This window comes from Hydra viridissima, unplaced genomic scaffold (assembly GCF_058129835.1).
Source record: "Hydra viridissima isolate aposymbiotic clone 2 unplaced genomic scaffold, HvirCarnegie_v1 scaffold_62, whole genome shotgun sequence".
Taxonomy (NCBI): domain Eukaryota; kingdom Metazoa; phylum Cnidaria; class Hydrozoa; order Anthoathecata; family Hydridae; genus Hydra; species Hydra viridissima.
The window spans coordinates 14,734-37,275 of record NW_028324342.1 but is presented as its reverse complement, the minus strand read 5'-3'; the positions used below and the strand labels follow the sequence as shown (position 1 = coordinate 37,275).

The window sequence follows — 22,542 nt, the reverse complement described above, 5'->3', positions numbered from 1 at the left end:
TTTATAGTATTCATATTTTGATAAAAATATTCAAACATTTCTTTTTGTTATTTAAACATTTTTATTTGTCATTTTAAGTTATTCAAATATTTTTCAAACAATTTTCAAGCAACTGAACTTTTCAACAAAATCTTTTTTAAGCTCATTTGTAAGCAATAAGCAACAACTTGTAAGCAACAATTAATGAGAAAAGCAGGCACTTTATTTTTAGAAAAAAAGGAATTAGAAATACCAGCCTTACTTTGAACTTAATAAAAAAAACGCTCTGTTCAACTGTTCTGTTTATAATTTATAAAAGTTAAAAATAATTTCTAAACTTCATATTTTAGTAATTTACAACCAATAGGCTTTTTTTTTAAAAAAAAAACTTGTATTCATGTGAAAAAATAAAAAACATGAAGCATTCTGCTTGTTTTGAGCATTTTTATAATTAAAAAAGGTTCAACATTTAGTTTTCTACTTCATTTTGTTTGGTTTTAAATTTCTAACCAGTATTTCAGCTGGCAACTGAAAAGAAGCTTGTGGTTTCAAAATATTTATTATCAGGTCCAGGATAAACAAATTTAAAATAAAAAAAAGCTGAAATAATTGGAGGGGTTTCCTTTTCATAATATTTTATTGTTTGAAAAGCAAGATTTGAAATTTATTTAAATTGTTTGATCTAAATTCAGCGAGTATGTATCCTCACATTCAGTGATTAAAAGATTGAAGACTAAAACACTGAACATACATTGCCACGCAATATTATTAACTATAAAGAGTATTGACTATAAAACAGAAAAGTTTTGCTGAACAAAAAATCATTGATTGCAACTTAATCGATAGAAACAAGTAGAAAATGTTGAATACTTTGAAAATATAGATACATAAGATGTAAGTTTTTTTATTTGAAGAAAAAAAAAATTGTTTTAAATAAAGATTGTGCATAAAATCAAATGTTTTCAGATTTCGTTTTTGAGAAAAAAGTATAGTAAATAAACGAAGAGTCAAAGGCTAACTCATGAGTAAAATTAGTGATATATCAACTCAAACATTTTAGCCAACCTTACCATATAGTGATATATCAAACATTTTGTCCTGGTTTGGCAGCCATAATATCACTGTTCTTTTTTATTTTAAACACAAAAGTACCTTTCTATAAATTAAGCTTATGATAAACATTCCAAGAAAAACTTTTTCTTGAATATTTTATGGTTATATATTTTTTTATATTTCAAAAGATATGTTTTTAAAAACAGAAGCATAGCAGAGGAAATTTATATCAAAAGCATGGTAGCGGAATAAGTAAAGTTTTGCATTTTTAAATTTCCATTTTATCTTTTCTTTAATACCCCTCCCCCTCCCCCTTCATTCCTATTTAAATAGTCTTTAAGATTATCCACTGAACTTGCTATTTTCATTCTCTTTATCTTGGTTGCTTGATTAAGGACAAATAGATATTAGTTCAAACAGGTAAAAGATTTCAAATATATTGGCACAGTTGATGTGAAACTAATAGTTTTAGCAAATAGATCATTCTGTTGGAAACTCTTTTTCCAGCAGTTTGAAGAATCTTAAAGTATACTAATTTTCATTAGTTACCAAGTTGATAGTCAAACAATATCGTCACAATGAGACGCATTCTAAAAATTCAAAGGATGGTAATTGTTAGTTTTTCTTGGTTGCAGCTCTAAATTTAACACTTATAAAGGAAATACTTTTGCTTTCAAGCTGATTTTCCGTTTTGTGCTATTCTTCTTATTAAGAGATTAAAAAACAAGTACAACTTGATGTGACAAGAAGTTTAACAAAAAAAATGTCTTCTAATGCACAACTGTTTGTGACGTGTAAATAATAAAAACACAGCATAAGTCTTTTGCTCCAATGGTATCTTTGGATTTCATCTTAAATCACAAACACTTACTTCTCTGTCAATTAAGACAATACAGAAGTCTTTTGCCAAATTTTCTTTTTGTTGTCTTTGGTTTCTTGCCTGACATTTTGCTGTGTAGAAATGAGCTGTTAACTTTTTTATTGCCTTGGTCAACATTACTTTGCATTCTTCAATTGTTGGTTTCTGATTGATCAACACTTTGCAGTCTGTAGTCTGTCACTGATTAATTGACATCTCCATACCATCATTATTGTCAATTATTTGTCCCTGGACAATTAGAACATTTATGAACCATGCACTTGTTAATTATAGCATCACAAACAATTTCTTTATCAGATATTTATAGATATATTTTGATTGTATAGAATTGGTTAAGAATATTGTACTTTGATGTTGGGTACATACACAAACAACATGAGTTTCTGATGCTCCAACAGTTATACACCATTTCAGTCTTAAGCTACAGAGTTTGGAAAACCCAACAACCTCTTGAGAATATTTAGTTTTAAAAGAAAATAATCAGTTCTTTAAGATAACATAAAATCAGACAATTTTGCATGTGTTGGTTACTACCAATACTTACATAATCTTTTTGAAGAGGCATTTGCCTCATAAATTTATCATCATTTAATGTTATTTCAGAAAATGTTTTTCCTTTCTTGGTGTTTGGAACTGCATGTTTTGAAAAAAAATTCGTGTTTCCTTAAGATGTGTGTTTTATGAATTTTGTATTCTGTGAAATCTTTATACTTCAAAACTGTTTTTCTAACTTTACTTTTAACTTATTTTAAGTTTATTTTTGGACATCTTTTAACCTATTTACATCATAATGAATTAAAACCAACACAAAAAGAATTAGAATTTCCCTAAAGAAAATGGTTCAAACTCTGTTAAATAGAGCTCCTATTGGGCTGCAGCTCTTTGCTGAGTCTGTAGAAAACTGTGCTATAGTATCAGTGCAAAAGGATGGACTGATAGCACAATTTTAATGCACTGACTGATACATTTTGCAGTTGTTATCAATTCATCTAAAAACTATCCTCGTTTACTTTTGCTTGCTATTCATCATAGCCATAAGACACTTGAGGTGGTTAATATTGCTTGTGAGAATGACACAAGGTTTATCACATCTCCACACTGTATCATAAACTTCAGCCACCAGACCTTACTTTTTTTAAATCTCTTAAAAATAATTATTACAAGACAGGAAACTGGATGCTTAACAATCCAGGATGCAAAATATCTTTTTTTGAAGAAGTAATTATACTTAAAACTAAAGAATTGATACTTAAGCTAAAATTCTAAGCTTGTTTCCAAGTTTAAAAAAACCACAAAAAATTATAAAAATATTTTTTGAAAAAGATTATTTGAATCCCTACACCTATAAAACATGGATGAGCAGATTTAAAAAAGAACCAAAATAACACTTAACACTTGGATGCCGCAAACCAATAGATTAAAACAATAAGTGTATAATGGTGCAAAGTATTTGTATTTAAATCTTCAAGTGAAATTCAAAGGAGATTAAATATTTAATTTAAATTAGAAATTTAAATTTCAAATTTGATTTAGAAACATAAACTCGGAAGAAAAAATATTTGTTTAATTGTGTAATTTTTAAATCCGCATGCTATTATTGTTGCTTCTGCCATTTTAATGATTTTATTATAATATATCACATGATCACATAATTGGATAAAAGGATAATGCTCTCTTTCAAGAACATTATCATCAAGATTCAAAAGAAGCAAATGTTAAAACACTTAAAAAGTATAACCTATAGCACAAGAACATGCCCCTAATTGATAATATATCTTCCCTGCAATAATAAGAGCTAACTTGGAGGCTATGCTGTATTAGGATAATCTTTAAAATTACAATAAAATTATAAAAAACTAAAAACAAAATTTCATTAAAACAATAAATTTAGCCAAAAAGGAAGTCTTAACTCATTAAAATTTGTTATCTATTTAAAAAAAATCAACTTTCTGTATTAAAAAAATTATTATTATCATTAACTTTTCACTAACATTTCAATGAAAACAAAGTTACAAGAGTTTTTTAAAAATAGACCAAGACTTTTGGTGTTGCTTAACATTGAAGATACCTCTTAATAGAATGCTTTTTTATAACCTTTGTTTTCATTGAAATGTGATAGAACTTGAGTGAGAGTTTAATCTCTACTGTTTTTAGAGAACAAAAGTTAAGCAGAAAATAATTTTAATATTATTTAATAAATCTTTAAATAAAATATTTTTTAAATAATATTAAAATTATTTTCTGCTTAACTATTTTTATTATTTTTTGTAAAAACCAAGTATAGTCTAACTGAAACTATGATTGACATTTCAAAATTTAAAAGCATTACCAATGGCAACAATACATTTAATGCATAAAACATAGATAAATGCACCTGTCTTATTTATATCAGTTGATCCAGCAGGTTGAGGTAGTAAAGCTGGTGGTGATGTTGGTAGAGGTGGTGTTATAGTTGGTAAAGCTGGTATAGGTGATTTTGTTTCTTCTTTGATAACTTCTACATAATTGGCTGGAAATAATCCTACTTTTCCATTTAATCTACCTTTCCACCATCCTTTATCACTATCTTCTAAAATTTCTACAATTTCTCCAACTTTCAGTGCTAATTCATCATCTTGCTCAGGATCAAACTCAAATGCAACTCCTGCTTTTTTTACAGTGATGGCTATTTTTGCGTTAGTTGGTGTTGATGGTTGAGGGGGCGAAATTGTATCTTTTATAACTTCAACACAGTTTTTAGGAAAGACTCCACGTTTCCCATTAATTTCACCCTCCCACCACCAACCAACTTGTTGATAAATATTATTTATAACTTGACCAACCACTAGGGTGAGTTCATCTGGTTCTTCAGCTTCATATTTAAAAAGCACTTTAGCGGAAACTAAAATAAGAAAAAATTATCCAAAAACTCTATAAAAAAGTTAACAAAAAATTCTAAATGATATATTAATTGCTCGGCATATACACTTTTTTCTCCTTAAAATTATTTCTATTCACAAATGTGTTATGCTATAAAAGAAATAGTTAAACTTATTTTAATCATTAAGTAGTATAGTATTAATTTATTACTATTGAATAATTGTTTAATGTAGATTAAACATCATTTTTAAAAAAATATTATTTTTTCTGCATCTACATAACTAAATTAAAATCAAAGTTATTTTCAATTATGATTCAAATTATATATCAAATTTCAATTATGAACAGATTAAATTTAACAATTTTTGATTAAATAGAGAGTATATCTTTATATGAATCACTTTAATTATATATTAAATAAATTTGAAGTAAAAATATATACTTTTATGATCCACTCTAACAAAAAAAAAATTAATTTTTTGAAAATCTGCTTGTTTTATTCTAAATAATTGTCTTAAAATTATTTTGGGAGCAGAGTTAAAGTTAAATTATTTATAATTAAGTGAGGAAATCAGTAAAAATTTATTAAGATTTTTTCACAGAAAGTGGGGGCCACAAGTGAGAGAAAAGGATAAGCTTAATACTTCTATAAAAATCCATACAGGGTTTCACCAGTCAAATTAAATATCTGTTACAAAACAAAAGTTTGAGGAAACTTCCTTTGATAAAATATGGAAAAATCTATGTCAAATCATCCAGACTAAGACACCATTTTATCCCTAAATCAATGGATCTTTACATTGTTTGTAGCTCATAAAAAACGTTGCAAAAATTGTAATACAAATATGTATTGGTTATTGAGATATTGGCAATTTTGATGATTCAGCATTTTAGCAACGACAGAATGAGCCACAGCAACTTTGACTTTTAATATTTTTTAAAAAGTTTTAGATGAACTTCCTAAAATTTGGTTTTCCTGCAGACCTTCGCTCAAAGGAATCAAAAATGACACTCTAAAGGCTTTGTGTACATTAGAAATGTTTTATTTATCCAATTTTTTTAAAAAATATTGATGAAAAGTATGGATTTTTAGAACAAAAATGAAAGAACTTGTATAAATTTATTTTATTTTGGGACTACTCAAAAAAAAAAGGACCTTTGTTCTTGCTTTTTCTGATTTATGGATGATCAAAGCGATCCTTCAAAAATCATTAGTGGAACTTTAATACATAAATTTTAAGATGAAACACCTTAATATGTCATGCAAAGACAAGTTTTAAGTTTGAATTTCTTCATGCTTTATTAGTTGGAAATTTTATTAGTTACAATCTTCAATATTAAAATCCAACAAAAGCATGCTTTAAAAAAAATAACATAATACATTTTACTTCTGTCTATTTTCCTTAAAAAGCATTAACAATTAAAGGAAAGTTGTTTTAAACTGGAAAATATCTGTACATTCAATAACACAAAACTGGATTTTCAAGGAAGCAGTTTTTAATTAAATTTAAAGATGTTATGTGAGTGAATCAAGTAGAAATATTGTAGTGAGCAAATTTGAAAGAAGAATAAAGTTCAATAAGCATGAACAATTCTATAGCAAGTATTTTGAGAGAAAAATAACAAAGGTAATGGTTTTTGAGAGAAAAATAACATTGGTTATTAGTTTATTGATACCTATTAGACTCAGTGAGAGAAATGAAAGCTAGTATAGTAACTTTTTAATAACTAAAACTATTTATTTTGATTTAATTTTCAGGCAACTAAAAGATTTTGATTTGGAACAACTGATACAAGAAAAACATGAGTAGTCCCAGATCAACAAAGATAATTATCTAGGCAGATTTAGACAGTTTAATGTATGTATGACTCTTACCATCAAAAGGTGCGACTAACAATAGAATCTAACTAGAAACTAGTGTTAAAATTTGAAGGGTCTTAGTATCTTGTTAGAGCTGCAAAAAGTTAATGAAGAACAAGGTATTCTATCATCACCAGGAATAAAACTTGCAAACCCTGTTTCAACAAAAACAGTAGAAATGCTAATTGACTTCTATCTAAGCAATTAGTTTTCACAATGATGTTTAAACTAAAACCATTTTTGAAGAGGATATTGAAAGTGTTTTCTAAATGTTTTAATTGTATTCTAACTGTTCTGGAGGGCATTCAAGAGATTAAAAAACAAATAGAGATTAACTATTGGTCAAGAGATTTTATATTTGTTTAGTATGCTGTAAATAGATTCAAGTTTTTTGAGAGAAATACAATTAATGATATTGATTTTGAAAATCGCTAAAAAAATTATTCAGGAAAAAAGACTAAGATTTTTTCCTTTTTTTTTTCTTGTAGTTAGTCTCTTGTAAGTTAGGATTTTTCTATTCATATGATTGTAGTGTTTGTGCTATTAATAATTTGTAAAGAACATGCCGATCTTTGCTGTGATATTTTTGCCATGCTTGCAGATCTGACATTAGCACTTACTTGCAACTAGTTACAATTACACTTAGGCATGTCTCAATGTTACAAACAGTACTGGGGTAACATTGACACATCAAGAGATTGAATAAATGAGTAAAATTCCAGTAAAATTCACTTAACTTCAGTAATATTACATTGAAATAAAAAAGATTTTATGGACTTTTATCATAATTAATAATTTTGTACTTACACTAGGCAAATTCAAAAGAAAGTGAGGGTTAAAAATGCTTCTTCAAAGACTTGTTTAACTAATTATTAACAGAAACTATTTTAAAAATTCAATAATTTAGGAAAAACAACTTTTCAAAAGAAAGTTTTCTATAAATTCTTTTCCAACTTGTAATTATCTGAAGAAAGACAAAAACTACAAGTAACTCACCTAAGAAATCTATAAAAATTAAGTAACTCACCTAAGAAATCTATATCATGTAAAACATCATTCCTTCTCATAACTTTCAGAGAATTCTGAATGCAAGTTCTGTAATCATTTGGATGTTGTTGATAAAGTTTCTTTAAGAAATATTCAATTTTAGACTTTTCTCTTGTCAAACCATCATGACCTTTCTGAATAATATCTATATCATGATCAATTTGGTCAACAACAGCAGCCACATCATTAAAACCAGTACAAAATGCAAATATTTTCCATTCTGATGCCACCTTATCTTTTAAAATATTCACTACTTTTGCATTCATTCCTAAATAAAAGTTATTCATTGACTAATATGTTATAAATAATTCAATCAACAAACATATTCATTCAAATGTGTTTCATTATCACTATTAGTACAGACTACAAAATACAGAGGTTAAACCGACACAATAAATGATTAAGTCACAGCTCTCATCAGCATGAACTACTTGAAAATGAAATAAGTGCCCAACAACTTATGCTCTTTAACGTTATTTAAATGAATTGAAACAAAAAAACTGATATAAATATTTTCTCCTATACCAACCTTATTGTGAATAAGATGCAAATATGAGGGTGAATGAAACTGAATGCAACAGCATTTACATTTGGTGACATAAAAATCTAAAATTCTTGATAACTTCTTACAAATGTAAGAAACAAGTAGTATAATGTTCATTGAAGAAAACTCATATGAACAAAGTTTTCATGAAAAAGTCACCAGTTTCTACCTAAATGTTTTTTTCATTAAAATACCTGCATATATAAATGTAAATTAGATTTACACCAGCTAGTATGCGAACCACAAGAGAATGACAAGGAGTAACAACCCTTTGTTGAAAATACAAGAGCATAATAAGTAGCAAGTATTCAATCAAACCACCCTTCTCTTTAATCAATAAACTAAGTCTCTTTGAAAATGTGTCAACATATGATTTGTCTATTAGTTGTTTTAACTGATGTGTTACCCATTAAACCTAGTGTGTCAAAAGAATACTCTTAGATTTATGTTTAATGTACAATAATACTCAATAAAAAAAAATTTGAAAACTTAGTAAGTTCAAATCTTGACTCTGGACAAGGAAAGAAATGATACTAATAGTTGTTATATCTAGAGTTTACACTGAAGAGAAAGAGTAACTGCCACATAAAGTGACACCTGAGATTGAGAATAAACATTTTATTGACAATATAAAGAACAAACCTGCCCAACATTTTTTGTGGAAAAATGTAAAATTGATCTTTACAGTATTTTGATGAGAATATTCAAGCATTTCTTTTTGTTATTTAAACATTTTTATTTGTTATTTTAAGTTATTCATATATTTTTCAAAGACTTTTTAAACAACTGAACTTGTCTACAAAATCTTTTTATGCTCACTTGTTAGCAAAAATTTGTAAGCAACGATTAAGGAGAAGAGCAAGCACTTTATTTTAAGAAAAAAAGGAAAAATAAATGCTAACTTAACTTTGAACTTTAATAATAATAATAATAATAATAATAATAATAATAATAATAATAATAATAATAATAATAATAATAATAATAATAATAATAATAATAATAATAATAATAATAATAATAATAATAATAATAATAATAATAATAATAATAATAATAATAATAATAATAATAATAATAATAATAATAATAATAATAATAATAATAATAATAAGAGTAATAATAATAATAATAATAATAATGATAATAATAATTATAATAATAATAAGAGTAATAATAATAATAATAATAATAATAATAATAATAATAATAATAATAACAATAATAATAATAATAATAGTAATAATAATAATAATAATAATAATAATAATAATAATAATAATAATAATAATAATAATAATAATAATAATAATAATAATAATAATAAGAGTAATAATAATAATAAGAGTAATAATAATAATAATAATAATAATAATAATAATAATAATAATAATAATAATAATAATAATAATAAGAGTAATAATAATAATAAGAGTAATAATAATAATAATAATAATAATAATAATAATAATAATAATAATAATAATAATAATAATAATAAGAGTAATAATAATAATAAGAGTAATAATAATAATAATAATAATAATAATAATAATAATAATAATAATAATAATAATAATAATAATAATAATAATAATAATAATAATAATAATAATAATAAAGAGTAATAATAATAATAATAATAATAATAATAATAATAATAATAATAATAATAATAATAATAATAAGAGTAATAATAATAATAATAATAATAATAATAATAATAAGAGTAATAATAATAATAATAATAATAATAATAATAATAATAATAATAATAATAATAATAATAATAATAAGAGTAATAATAATAATAATAATAATAATAATAATAATAATAATAATAATAATAATAATAATAATAATAATAATAATAATAATAATAAGAGTAATAATAATAATAATAATAATAATAATAATAATAATAATAATAATAATAATAATAATAATAATAATAATAAGAGTAATAATAATAATAATAATAATAATAATAATAATAATAATAAGAGTAATAATAATAATAATAATAATAATAATAATAATAATAATAATAATAATAATAAGAGTAATAATAATAATAATAATAATAATAATAATAATAATAATAATAATAATAATAATAATAATAATAATAATAATAATAATAATAAGAGTAATAATAATAATAATAATAATAATAATAATAATAATAATAATAATAATAATAATAATAATAATAATAATAATAATAATAAGAGTAATAATAATAATAATAATAATAATAATAATAATAATAATAATAATAATAATAATAATAATAATAATAATAATAATAATAACAATAATAATAATAATAACAATAATAATAATAATAACAATAATAATAATAATAACAATAACAAAAAAAAAAAAAAAAAGCTCTCTTCATTGTAAATAGTTTATAATTTATAAAATATAACTTAGAAATTATTTTCAAACTTCTTATTTTAGTGATTCACAACAACTAGGCTTTTGTTTAACAAAATGTTTCTTGCATTTATGTTAAAGTTCATTATGAACAAAAAACTAAAATTCAAAATTGTTGATTTTGTTGTTATTACACCTTAACAAAAGAAAATATTTAGATTGTAACACTATGATGACCATACTCAAAAATGTGTACCAAGAATTTTTCTGATTTCATCTTAGTTTTATGTGAATTCTTTTAACCTTACTATGGTGATATATTAACTCAAGCATTTTAACCAATCTTACTATGTTGATATAATAGCTCAAACATTTTGTTCTGGTTTGGCAGCCATATCGCTGCTCTTTTTCATTTTAAACACAATAGTACCTTTCTTTAAACTAAGCTTCTAATAAAAATTTCAATAATGCTTTTTCATGAATGTTTTATGTTTGTATATTTTTTTAAACTTTAGAAGATATGTATTTAAAACAGAAGCATAGTAGCAGATTAAATAAAGCTTTGCACTTTTGAATTTTCATTTTGTCTTCCCTTTAATACTCCTCCTCCCTACCCCTTCCTTCAAATTTCATTAGTCTTTAATATTATCCACTATATATGTTATTTTCATTCACTTTTTTTTAGTTGCTTGATTAAGGACAAATGGATATTAGTTCAGAAAGGTAAAGATTTCAAAAATATTGGCACAGTTGATGTGGAACTAGCAGTTTTAGCAAATAAGTCATACTTTTGAAAAGTCTTTCTCCAGCAGTTTGAAGAATCTTAAACTATACTAATTTTCATTAGTTACCAAGTTTATAGTCAAACAATATCATCACAATGAGACATTCTAAAAATTTAAGAGGGTAATTGTCAGCTTTTCTTGATTGCAGTTCTTTTTTTCCACTTAAGGAAATATCTTTGTTTTCAAGCTGATTTTGCATTTTGTACTATGCTTCATATGTCGAACAAATATAACATGATGTAACAAGAAGTTTAACAAAAAAAAAAAAGGTCTTCACAACTGTTTTTTGTGATGAACTTCTTGTCGATTCATGTTGTATTTATTAGCATATCAAAGAGCAACAACAACCCTGAAACCAGGTGATTAGGATTGTAAGCAAATTATTTAGACAAATAATAATTTTAAAAATACACAATTTTTATATTTTATCAATTTTTTAATTGTTAATATGAACTTAATTTGAATATTAGAAGCATATTTCTTCTGACATCAAGATTGATTTATTGACAAATAAAATGAAAAGATAAATAGGAAGAAATAATTTTCAAAATAAATCTTCTTCAAATGTTATTTTATTCCTTCAATAAAATATTCAAAAACCCAGATTTTTATCTGAGGTTTGAAGCATGCTTAGGAAGTAGCTTTGCCCTTTAGAAGTTTAATTTGCTTGTAACTTTGAAAAAAATATATAAGATTGCTGAAACATTCACTTCTGATTTTTAAAATTGAAATATTTGTCAATATGTTAACATAGCCAGTTTATAATATTTGTTTTGTGTAATTAGTTATTGATCAATTCATTTTACACATTATGGAATTCATTTTGAGAGCTCTGTTACATTATAAAAACAGAAAAAAAAATTTTTTTTAATTTGTATTTCCAAACGTTAAAAACTTTCCGTAAATTTATCTGTGATTTTCTATGCGAGTTTCTCTTCAACTGAAGAAAAATTTAACTTATGCAACCTCCATTTTTGTTTTGCAATATAAGGAAGTATGTTAATAAACTAAAACTGTTTAAATCAACTTTTTAAGAGAAGATTATTTCCCAATATTTTAACATTTAAGTCAGAAACACAAAGAAAACTTTAATCATGTGTTAAACTTGTAATTAAACAGCGTTTTTTTTATAGTTGTTTATGAATTTCAAATGATGAAAAACATTTAATAAAATAACTTTTATTAAACGCTTTTCATCATTTAAAATTCATAAACAACTTAGAAATTTGATCAAAATTTAACGTAAAAATTCAGGTTACAAGTGAGAATTAGGTTGTAAGTTGCTTAATTTTAAATGACAAATTGTTTTGTTAATTTTTTGCCTTCTAAATGCTCAAACTTGAAAAACGCTTAAATGTGCATTAATTAGTAAATAATCACAAAAAAATGAATCTTAAAAAAACAAATTTAATTAAGTCAAGCTCTGTTTGGGAAAACCTTCTCAAATCAGTAACCTTCCAGTTAGCAAAAAGTAATAGTTGATAACTAGATGCCTACCTATTTGACAGCTTATCTCTCTCAAGCAAAGGAATGCAAACAGTATGAAGCCTCGCAATGTGCCGACAATTTTGATCACTCCTAAAATTCCTGCGGTCACGTGATACTTAAGTGACAGGCTGGACCGCGCGCACTCGTTTACTTATACCGAAACAGTGATGGTGCTGTGTCTAGGTCATATAAAGGTGAAATCGAAAGCTTGTTCTCTCCAAATATTTTCTCACATAACTTTTCAACTAAATATCTTCCGAAAAATTCTAAGTTGGGAAAATTTTTTGTTATAAACAAGATTGACATGTTATAAAAAAACCTCAAAATAGTAGATTTAAAATGGGGGTTTGACGCCAGTGACCCGAAAGGTCCAATGGCTTTAAGCCTCCATTTTACATCTACTACCTAAAAATCGTTTTTGAGTTAGCACATATTAACCAGTTTCCACGCATGTGAAAACATTAGAGCTAAAAAAAAAAATGGTTGCTAGCAAGTGAGCAAATTAGAAATACAAAGTTGTTGGGCCCGAAAGAACTATTATGAGTAATTCAAATTGCTCACTGACATCAACCATCATGATAAACCAGTAGTTTTCTACAGTTATATATAGCAATTACTACAGATTCAGTGGTATGGTTCTCATAAGCTTTATATTCATGCAAGCAGCAGGCCTCTTCCTCTATGAGCAAAGATAGGGGTTAATTCTAAATTTCACTCTAATGTTGACTCTTGGTGAGCGCTAATGACATATCACAGCGCGCATATTTGCATACATAAGAGCACACAAATTTTTTTCTGTTTAAGAAATGTGTGCATTTTTTAACATTCATGCACATTTTCGCACCTTATGTCACCCCTTATCTCCCCAAAATAAGTGTTGACAGTGTAAGTATTTGTGCCCCGCACCCGCGCTTTCTAACTAATAAACCATGAAGAGGATTTATTTGTAAAGAGCTAACCATCAGATCGGATTCTCATCAAGAAATCCCTCTTAAGCAGCAGCAGGTTCAAACCAAAGCGTTAGCGTTGGTCTCCTATTTATGAGGTAATGGCCATAGGCTCTAGTTGTAACACCATCGGGCAGAACCCGGTCTTGTTCTGCTCGCAGGCTACGAATTGAAGGCCGTGGCTCTTTAAAACTACCTGTTTTTGCTTAAACTCTTTGCGCTCGAGAATCTGCTTGAACTTATAATGGCGCATATTTTTGACCTTTGCTCGTTGAACTCACTTGGCCTTGAGCTTGACCAACAATCTTGTTTTCTGTGTTATAATATAGACTATAACTGCGTCTCTGTCTTTGTAGACATCTTCAGTCTCAACCTGGAACAACAAGCTGTTGGTATCGGTTATATCACAAACGACAGACTTTACCTCGTCACCATATTGAGCTTTAAGATTGTTATACCAGCAGTCATACATCAATTGTTAGAATATATTGAAAACACTCTGGCCAACAAATATTAGCCTGTTCAGTTCGAGTTCCCCGCCTGGTTTTAGATCCGTGGTACGCTAGACCAAAAGTCTAGCGTACCACGGATATGCAACCAGGACCAAAGGTCTAGCGTACCACGGATCTGCAACAAGGCGGCGCATCCTATCTATCTTATAGCTGCAGGCTAAATCAACCCTCATGTGAATGCAAAAATTTCCCATGGTCCTGTCAAGGACCTAGTTGTTTAATAATTTGAACCATTCCTTTTCAAACTTTGCGGTGGCCCTCGTCCGTAGATCAATATTCAGCTGAATAAATGGTGCCATCATGGCTTTTATGTTGATAAAAAAAACTTTAACAAATAAGGAAAAAAATAAATCTGTTTTTAACAAAAAAAAAGTTTCTTGACGAAAAGAAGTACAAAATTCATGCAACTAATTGTCAGAAAAATTGAAACATAATCCACAACTTTTATGCTTGAGAAAGACTTGCATCAACCTAAATTAATCAAGAATTTCCTCAGTCAGTTAATCAAGAATTGCCTCAAATTTGCCTCAATTTTTTGTTACACTAAAAATTGTGTCTAAAATTTAAAATCTGCTTAGCGATGAATAGCGCCTTGAAAGCTTGTTGGAAATGTTGTGTCGCTCCACATAAGGATTGCTGAGAAATGTTTAGAAAACTAATTTTGATTCTATTTCAATTATACACTGCAACCATTTTCTATAGACGCATGTAAAAATTAGCGGATTTACAGTGTTACAGTGGTAATAAAATTGTTCTAACGGTACGTAAGAAAACAATGATCCATTATGCATCTGATTATTTATTGTCTTTATTGTATTAAAATAATTAAATTTTTAATATTCACGTGGCAATTTTCTATAGACGCACTAAAGTTTTTACGAGTTTTGTCGCAAATTTCTTATATTCTGTAGTATTTTTTATTTTGTGAGTCAAAATTAAGTTGAACTTAATCAAATTCCGAAAGGAAAGGTCCTTACCAATATTGAAAAAGGTCAAATATTGGCTTATCATCGAGAAAAAGTTCCAAATCGAGAAATTGCTAGAAGATTGAAGAGATCAGATCAAGTTATCCGTAATTTCTTGAAAAATCCAACAGATTATGCAATAATCAAGAGGAAACCAAAGAAATCTAAGGTTTCAGGCCGTGAAAAACGTAGAGTTATTCAACTCGCATCAAGTTCATCAAAAAGTTTGAAAAAAATTTAAGTCAGATTTGGGTTTAAATGTTTGGAAGGAGACGATTAAGAAAGTTCTTAAAGACAGCCCACACATTGTAAGATCAAAAATGAATAAAGCACCAAATTTGAAGCCCGTTCACAAAGAGATACGGGTGGAATTCGCCCGTGAAAACATGGCACGCGATTGGGAACAAGTAAGAAATTTTAAATTAAATTCTCATGAATACGTAAGATGTCTAAATAGCTGAATATTTTTCATTTTGCAAGATATAAATGCTAAATTATTTTTGAATAATTTAGCATTTATATCTTGCAAAATGAAAAGTTTTGAATACATTGATGAGCTAAATTTATGTTTGATTCCATTTAAAAACAAATATCGACACAAAAAGTTTGTTTTTCAACAAGAGAGCGCCAGCATTCACACTAGTAACGAGACTGAAGCTTGGTTTGAAGCTAAAAAAATTGAGCAAATGTGGTGGCCTGCTCGCAGTCCAGATTTGAATCCTGTTAAAAACATGTGGGGAATTATTGTAAGACGTGGGAGAGCTAAAAGTAGCGGTATCAGAATGCTGGGAGGATATGGAGCTAAAAGTGCTGGAAAACTTGGTGGGAAGTATGCCTAAACGAATTTATCAAGTAATTGAGCGCAAAGTAGGTCCAATCGTGTACTAAAAATGTGATAAAAACATTTTTTTGGATAGTTTTGTTAAAAAATGTGAACTACGTCTCTATAGAAAATAGTCAGCTATCTTTTGAATTTAATTCATTTATGATTGACCTCTTTTCAAATTTGATATTATTTTTTGATAATTTTCATTATTTTTGATACTTTATTTATAAACTATTGAAATACACTTTAAAAATAAATTTAAGTACGTTTTTAAGACATAATCCACATGCGCCTATAGAAAATGGTCGCAGTGTATGTATTTGATTCAGTAAATAGTTTTTTTTTTTCAATATATAAAAAATTGAGACTGTTAATAGATCAATAATAAATAGTTAATGTTTTAAACTCTACTCATTATTACATTAAAATATTTTTGTTTTATTTTTTTATCCTTTTTGTTTATTATCAAATATTTAGGAGAACCACAAAGAAATAGTTCATGTTAAAAAAACGAAATCTAGAAATTTTGATTATACCATGCTAAGCAACTGTGAGTAAAGCGAATCTTTTAAAAAACGGTTATTTTAATAGTCTCTATTCTTAAAAAACCTATTTTAGCATCAGAACCCTACAATTGACAGGAATCAAACTCCTGGAACTTTTACTTTACTTTTATTTATAATCAAAATACTAATATTTAAATTTCAAATAAAAAGAAGGAAATAACATAAGTAGCAAACCAAAAATGTCTTTAATCCCTCAAAAAGATAAACTTAAAAGCTAAATTTTTACATTAAAATTACACAAATGTGAATACAAAATTAATATATAACAATAATAGCAATAAGCATCAGCGGCATTTGAGATTATGTTTAAACAGGATTTTTATAACATTTTTGTTTAGTAAAATTTTAAACGTTTTATAATCAACTTTCATAATACAAATTCACCTCAAAAAGTTTTTGAACTTTTCAAAAACAAACTCCCACAGGATTTTAATATTGTCCGCTTCATTTTCTGATTTTTATGCTTAAAATCAATTAAACAATATTCAAACGATAGGAATTTGCATAAAAATAAAAACCTTCATACAAAGTTAACAACTTACTAGACTTGGCTTCATGGAGCTCACTGATTCAAATCCAAATTATTTATATAAAAATTTGATTTATCAAAAACGAAAGAAAATACTTATAAACTTCATAAAAAATGCGGTTAATTTAATAATTTTTATAAAAAAACACATAATTCAGTCATTGCCAAAAGACAAGATTTTAATTAATAAACAACTTAAGCCATACTTTTTCCGTGCTTCTATCATTTTCATTCAACCAACTTCTTTTGCCACATGTATAAATGCACTTGCTAAAACGTCTAGCCTCGGAAACTCTTGCTGAGCTCGAATTGCATCAAGTTTTTTCCAAATCGAAACAGAAAATTTCTATTAAAAGCATCATCACGATGTTTCTTAATAATTTCATCGTAAGTTGTAAACTTTTTTCATGATTCAAAAACAAAACAATCGAAGTTTTATTTGCTTCATAAATTCAATCCTCGTGGTGAACAAGTAAATACCCATCGTTTACCATCACCTTGCTTTTATTTGCACCGTGAATGGAATCATGTTTCCTTTGTGAGTATCCGGTCTGCTCACGTCTTTGCATTCAGGCTATGACGATTATGACGACTCTCCAAGTTTTTCCGTTATTGTTTTGACCCGCACAAGTGTCAGCATTTATAATTTTGCAAAAAACATGAACTACTCGCAAAGAAAAAGCAAAAATCGAAATCATCACCAAGAACCTCCGTCTTTCATCTGTTTACCAATTTTATCTGTCAAACGCCACAAAAAATATTTTTTGCGTTCCTCATAAAAATGATTTTCTTCTGGAAGTTTGTCTTATGAAACCAAAAACCTTGTTTATGAAACCACATTGAATATAGAGCTTTTGAAGAAAAAATGCACAATAAGCATGATGCAAATTAGAAAATCATGGTGCACATTTTAAATACTAACAATCCTAGAATGTTTTTGGCGGAGATGGAACAAGTACACGCGACTCACTTCGAGAAGTTTGCTTATCGTAGTTGCATATCTGGAGATAAAACGACCAACAATTAAAATATTTGTAAGAGTTCTAGGACTGAAAGTCACAACTCCTTAAAAAGTATTTGTGCAAATGAAATATACGTTTTCTTTGCACATGCATCCATAAAATGGAAGGTGCAGTGTTGCATCACTTACATAAAGCATTTTATTTGAACTTCTCAGCTTCGTGCATCAGCAAATTTTTTGACGCATTAAAAAAAAAATTATTTCTCGCTTTGTTTAAAAAAGATGAATCAGTTAATTGAAAGAAAGACAAAGGTGGATGACGTTATATAACACGAAGTCGTCTATAGGTCAAAATTTTTTCGCGAAACATCGAATCAATGATATATTATATATACTAGATGTCTAACTTGCGGGATTTTATTGGACGAAAAGTGAAGTCGCTTTTTTTGTTTACAAATTGAATCCGCCATTTGTAATAAGGGCAAAAGCTATATCCGACGTGCGAAATAAAAGTTAAAAACGCATGTTTTTGCCCAAATTAGAAATGGCTTCCACGGCTTCACTTTTTGGATCGAAGTTAGACATCTAGTATATATAATATATCATTGCATCGAATAAAGCCCTTGTTTACAGAAACAAGAAGCTGAATATAGCTTTAGCTTGAATTTTGGAGAAAACTCCCGATCTGCTAAAGTTTTGTCACAATATAAGTATTGATAAAAATCAAAAAGAACGTTCTTCTATTACAAATCGCTCTAAATTCTTTCGCTTTCAAACTAAGCTGTTCGAGATGACGAGAGGTAAAGTCAAAACAAAAAATAAAAAAAATCACTGCGGAGAGGACACTCACTTACACAACTCGTCAACTAAAGACAACTTATTGAAAGAAGCGTCTTTTTATATAAAACCCAGAAATTGACTTAGTTTCCTTCGAGTTATGAGAAAAAAAAATTGCAATAAGATTATTGTAATAGAATGAATTCAAATATAAATTAAACTTACAAAAGAGTTTTTTAAATCTTCTCTTAAAATATTTTTATCCTTCTTGATCGCGCATCTTCATCCGATTTGCATCTTCATCCGATTTGTAAAAAGATGGCGCCAGATAATTTTCAACTTGTTTAGGTATAATTATTTTCCAGCACGAGTTAGCGCATGCGTGTATGCTGATACAGTTATTTGTATTCTGGTTTTCTGTTTTTGAAATTAGTAATAAATGAATTTCAGAGTTTGCTACACCTTTTGCCATTTCACTTTCTGACACATCAGCCATTCATTTCTTCAATCCTATTTATTTACAAATAGTCATCAACCCGAACTGTTTATATATGTAACCTATCATATGTATATTGCCTTTTTTGGTCAAAACTTTACACAAATCATTTGCAAGTTCTTCACTCGTTTTCCAATTATATTGTATTAATGTATCCTACTTGTTTTCTGCAGTTTCTGCTGTCAGTTTTAACGTGTTGTCAAGCGAATATCTCATCTTTAATCTTCTGCAATCATTTTAAGTGGTCGAAGTTATATTTTAGTTAAAACTCTCGTTTTAAAAGGTTAAACCTAATGAAAACATGCAAAAGGTTTTAACTCGTTGATGACGAAGTTTTGTTGAAAAAAAGTGGTAAAATCAGCACGATAGGTAACTTAACAAACATAACGATCATAAAAACTAAAAACTTTCATTTGCACAATGTAAATGAAATCAAAAATATTTTAAATCATGAAAAAAAAAATTTTAATTGAAAATTAGTTAAAGTTATGCAGAATCTATTTCATAAAATCAAAGACTCAATTTTCAACAAATAAATTCAATTTTTACATAATTACACAAATTAATATGCGAAAAATGCAAATTTAAAGTAACATCAAAAATTATATAGATTGCTGTTCTATGCATCCTTGGTCATACATTGATTTAGCACCTTTAGATCATCCAAATCAATATATCTATGATTTTCTAATTGATTTCTAACAATAGCAAGGTTGGTTTAGTCAAAGGCGTAACCGTTTATCTCTTGTTGTTCATATTTTAGTTTATTAATAATGTCTTCGCTTGCCCTGTTTCAACGTTCCGTTATTTCTTTTTGAATTCTGTAATATCTTCTAATTTTTTATAAATTCCCCTCAACGTATCCTTGTGATTATCTAATACCAATAAAATCGCTTTGGACAAAACAGTTACATCTCCACCGGTTGCAAATCCTTTATGGAACATATCTTCCAAAGAAGCTATCTTATCCTCAACCCAAAAAACTCCGGAAAATGAATGCCTTCATTCCTGATACTTTCACGGATAAAGTTCAATATATCAAACGACTCTGTAACGGCTTCTAAAGTAGCAGGAGCGGTTTCAAGTGCAAGCTCATCGACTAAATGCTTAAACTGTTAAAAACAAGTACAGAATAACCTATGCATATTCTTCCTTTAATTCTTCCGGAGTAGTAAAATATAAATTATGGAATTCTTGATATTTACCTTTGACAAATTTTCTGCTACAAATATGAGCAGTTTTTGTGCCGTGACCGATTAGAGGCAAACCAGCGGAAAATATACTCGTTTCTGAAATGTTTTTTAAAGAGTTACTGAAACCGTATTCTCTTTGTTCTAAATCCATTTGCCTCTCAATTAACGGCTCTACTGCTGCTTGTCCTGTGTCGTCACCAATAGCATATTTTGTCATGTTAGTCTTTGCGGGATTAGTTGCCCATCATGCTCCTTAAAATACGCTACCTGCAGGTATGAAACTGGTTGCAACGTTAATAGCTAGATTAACGGAACCAATACATCTTCCTACTATGCTATTTGCTAGTTATCCCGTTTTATCAAGTAAATCAACTTTGCCGCTAGCTATTATGTGGTTGTTAATAACCACCTTCTTTCTTTTTTTCAGTTATTCTCTCAACTTATTCTAGTTATTCTAGAGTAGAATTAGGACTCAAAACCTGAATCTCCATGATGAGTTAAGAACTCTTCTTTTGTATATTTTTTATTTTTAGGCAGGGGCGTGTCTAGGGGATGTCTGCTACGTCGCTGGACATACCCAAAATATGTATATATACATATTTTTTCACAACTTCAATATTTCGTTAAGTAAATATGATGCGTCGGTAGATAAAAGCAAACAGAGCGAATAATTATAATAAACTAAAGCAATAATTAAGCAAACTATACAAGGTTAACTGTTCGAACGGATGGTAAGAAGTTATTAATCCGGGATAACAGTTAGATTTACGGTTTAGTATTTTATTATACGCCAAGTTAGAATTATTTTGTTCTATCTCCAAGTTTAAATGTTGGGAGAAAGTTTTTGATTTTTTTCTTAAAGTAATAATTATTTAAAAACTTAGTCTTAATTTTTAAAGAAATAATAATTTATGCTTTAAATAATTTATGTTTAAACAAATTAGAAAAAAACTTGTAAAATAGAGCGCATTTTAGAAGTAATCATTACTTACTAAAATTAATAACTCATTTTCTCCCAACTTTTAAAATAGGAGATAGAATTAAATAATTCTAACCTCGCGCATAGTGCTTGTCAAATCGAGAACGGTCTAAAGTTTATTAAAAAAAAAAAAAAACGATTTATATATTAAAACGGAGGTTGTTTTAATTTTTGACTTAAACAAATTAATAAGAAACTTGAATGGACATACCTTTTTTTATTAAGTTATAAGGTACTTCATTTTTTAAATATTTTCTTTTGTTAATTTAAAAAAAATAAAAGTAATTATTTCTTAGAGAACAAATTCCGGACTTCCCTTTTCAATTACACCCTGAGTAAAGTTTTAGTCAAATTCTATTGATATTTATCATCAGGAGGAGAAGACTGTAATTAACAACAAGCATATATTAAAATATATCAATGGACATCCCCAACTATTTTATACAAAGCTGTGTATCTTTTTAATTACTTGCATTTTAAAAAATATAAAAAGAAAGAAAGGGTTTTAAACATTAAAAATAAAATTTGGACTTCCCTTGGTACATACACCCTGTTTAGTGAGTATTTATTAAACATTTCTTAAACATAAAGTTTAGACAGTTTTTCAACAATTTTTTTTTGCTTCATATAAGAATAGGTCGTGTGTAATTGTTAAGCGTTGGTGCTGACTATGGTTATCATCATTTTCTTCTAAAAATAGATAGCGTGCGAAGCGATGATGTTTGATAATGGTTAGCATCATGTGCGATAAAATATCGGGCGATTGCTAAGCCGTCTTACCTCATATATGCGTTTGTGAATGAGGAAGGGGGGGGAGGGGGATGCTAAAATTTAACTTTTTTTTTTTTTTTTTGGGGGGGGGGGGGGGGGGTTAAAACTGCGACTTACCCAAAAAAATTCCTGTACACGCCCC

At 27.4% G+C, this 22,542-nt stretch overlaps 1 protein-coding gene across 1 annotated transcript in view; it reads right to left on the bottom strand.

The window, feature by feature from the left end:
• The window catches only part of LOC145197965 (uncharacterized), a 29,351-nt gene extending 16,361 nt beyond the window's left edge, over positions 1-12,990 (bottom strand). Inside the window, exons 1-3 of the mRNA XM_090075871.1 lie at positions 12,888-12,990; positions 7,660-7,947; positions 4,287-4,793 (exon numbers count right to left, since the gene is read on the bottom strand). Of these exons, the coding sequence (XP_089931997.1) occupies positions 4,287-4,793; positions 7,660-7,945 (793 nt within the window). The 5' untranslated portion in view covers positions 7,946-7,947; positions 12,888-12,990. The remainder of the gene's footprint in view (positions 1-4,286; positions 4,794-7,659; positions 7,948-12,887) is intronic.
• Positions 12,991-22,542: the final 9,552 nt, after the last annotated feature.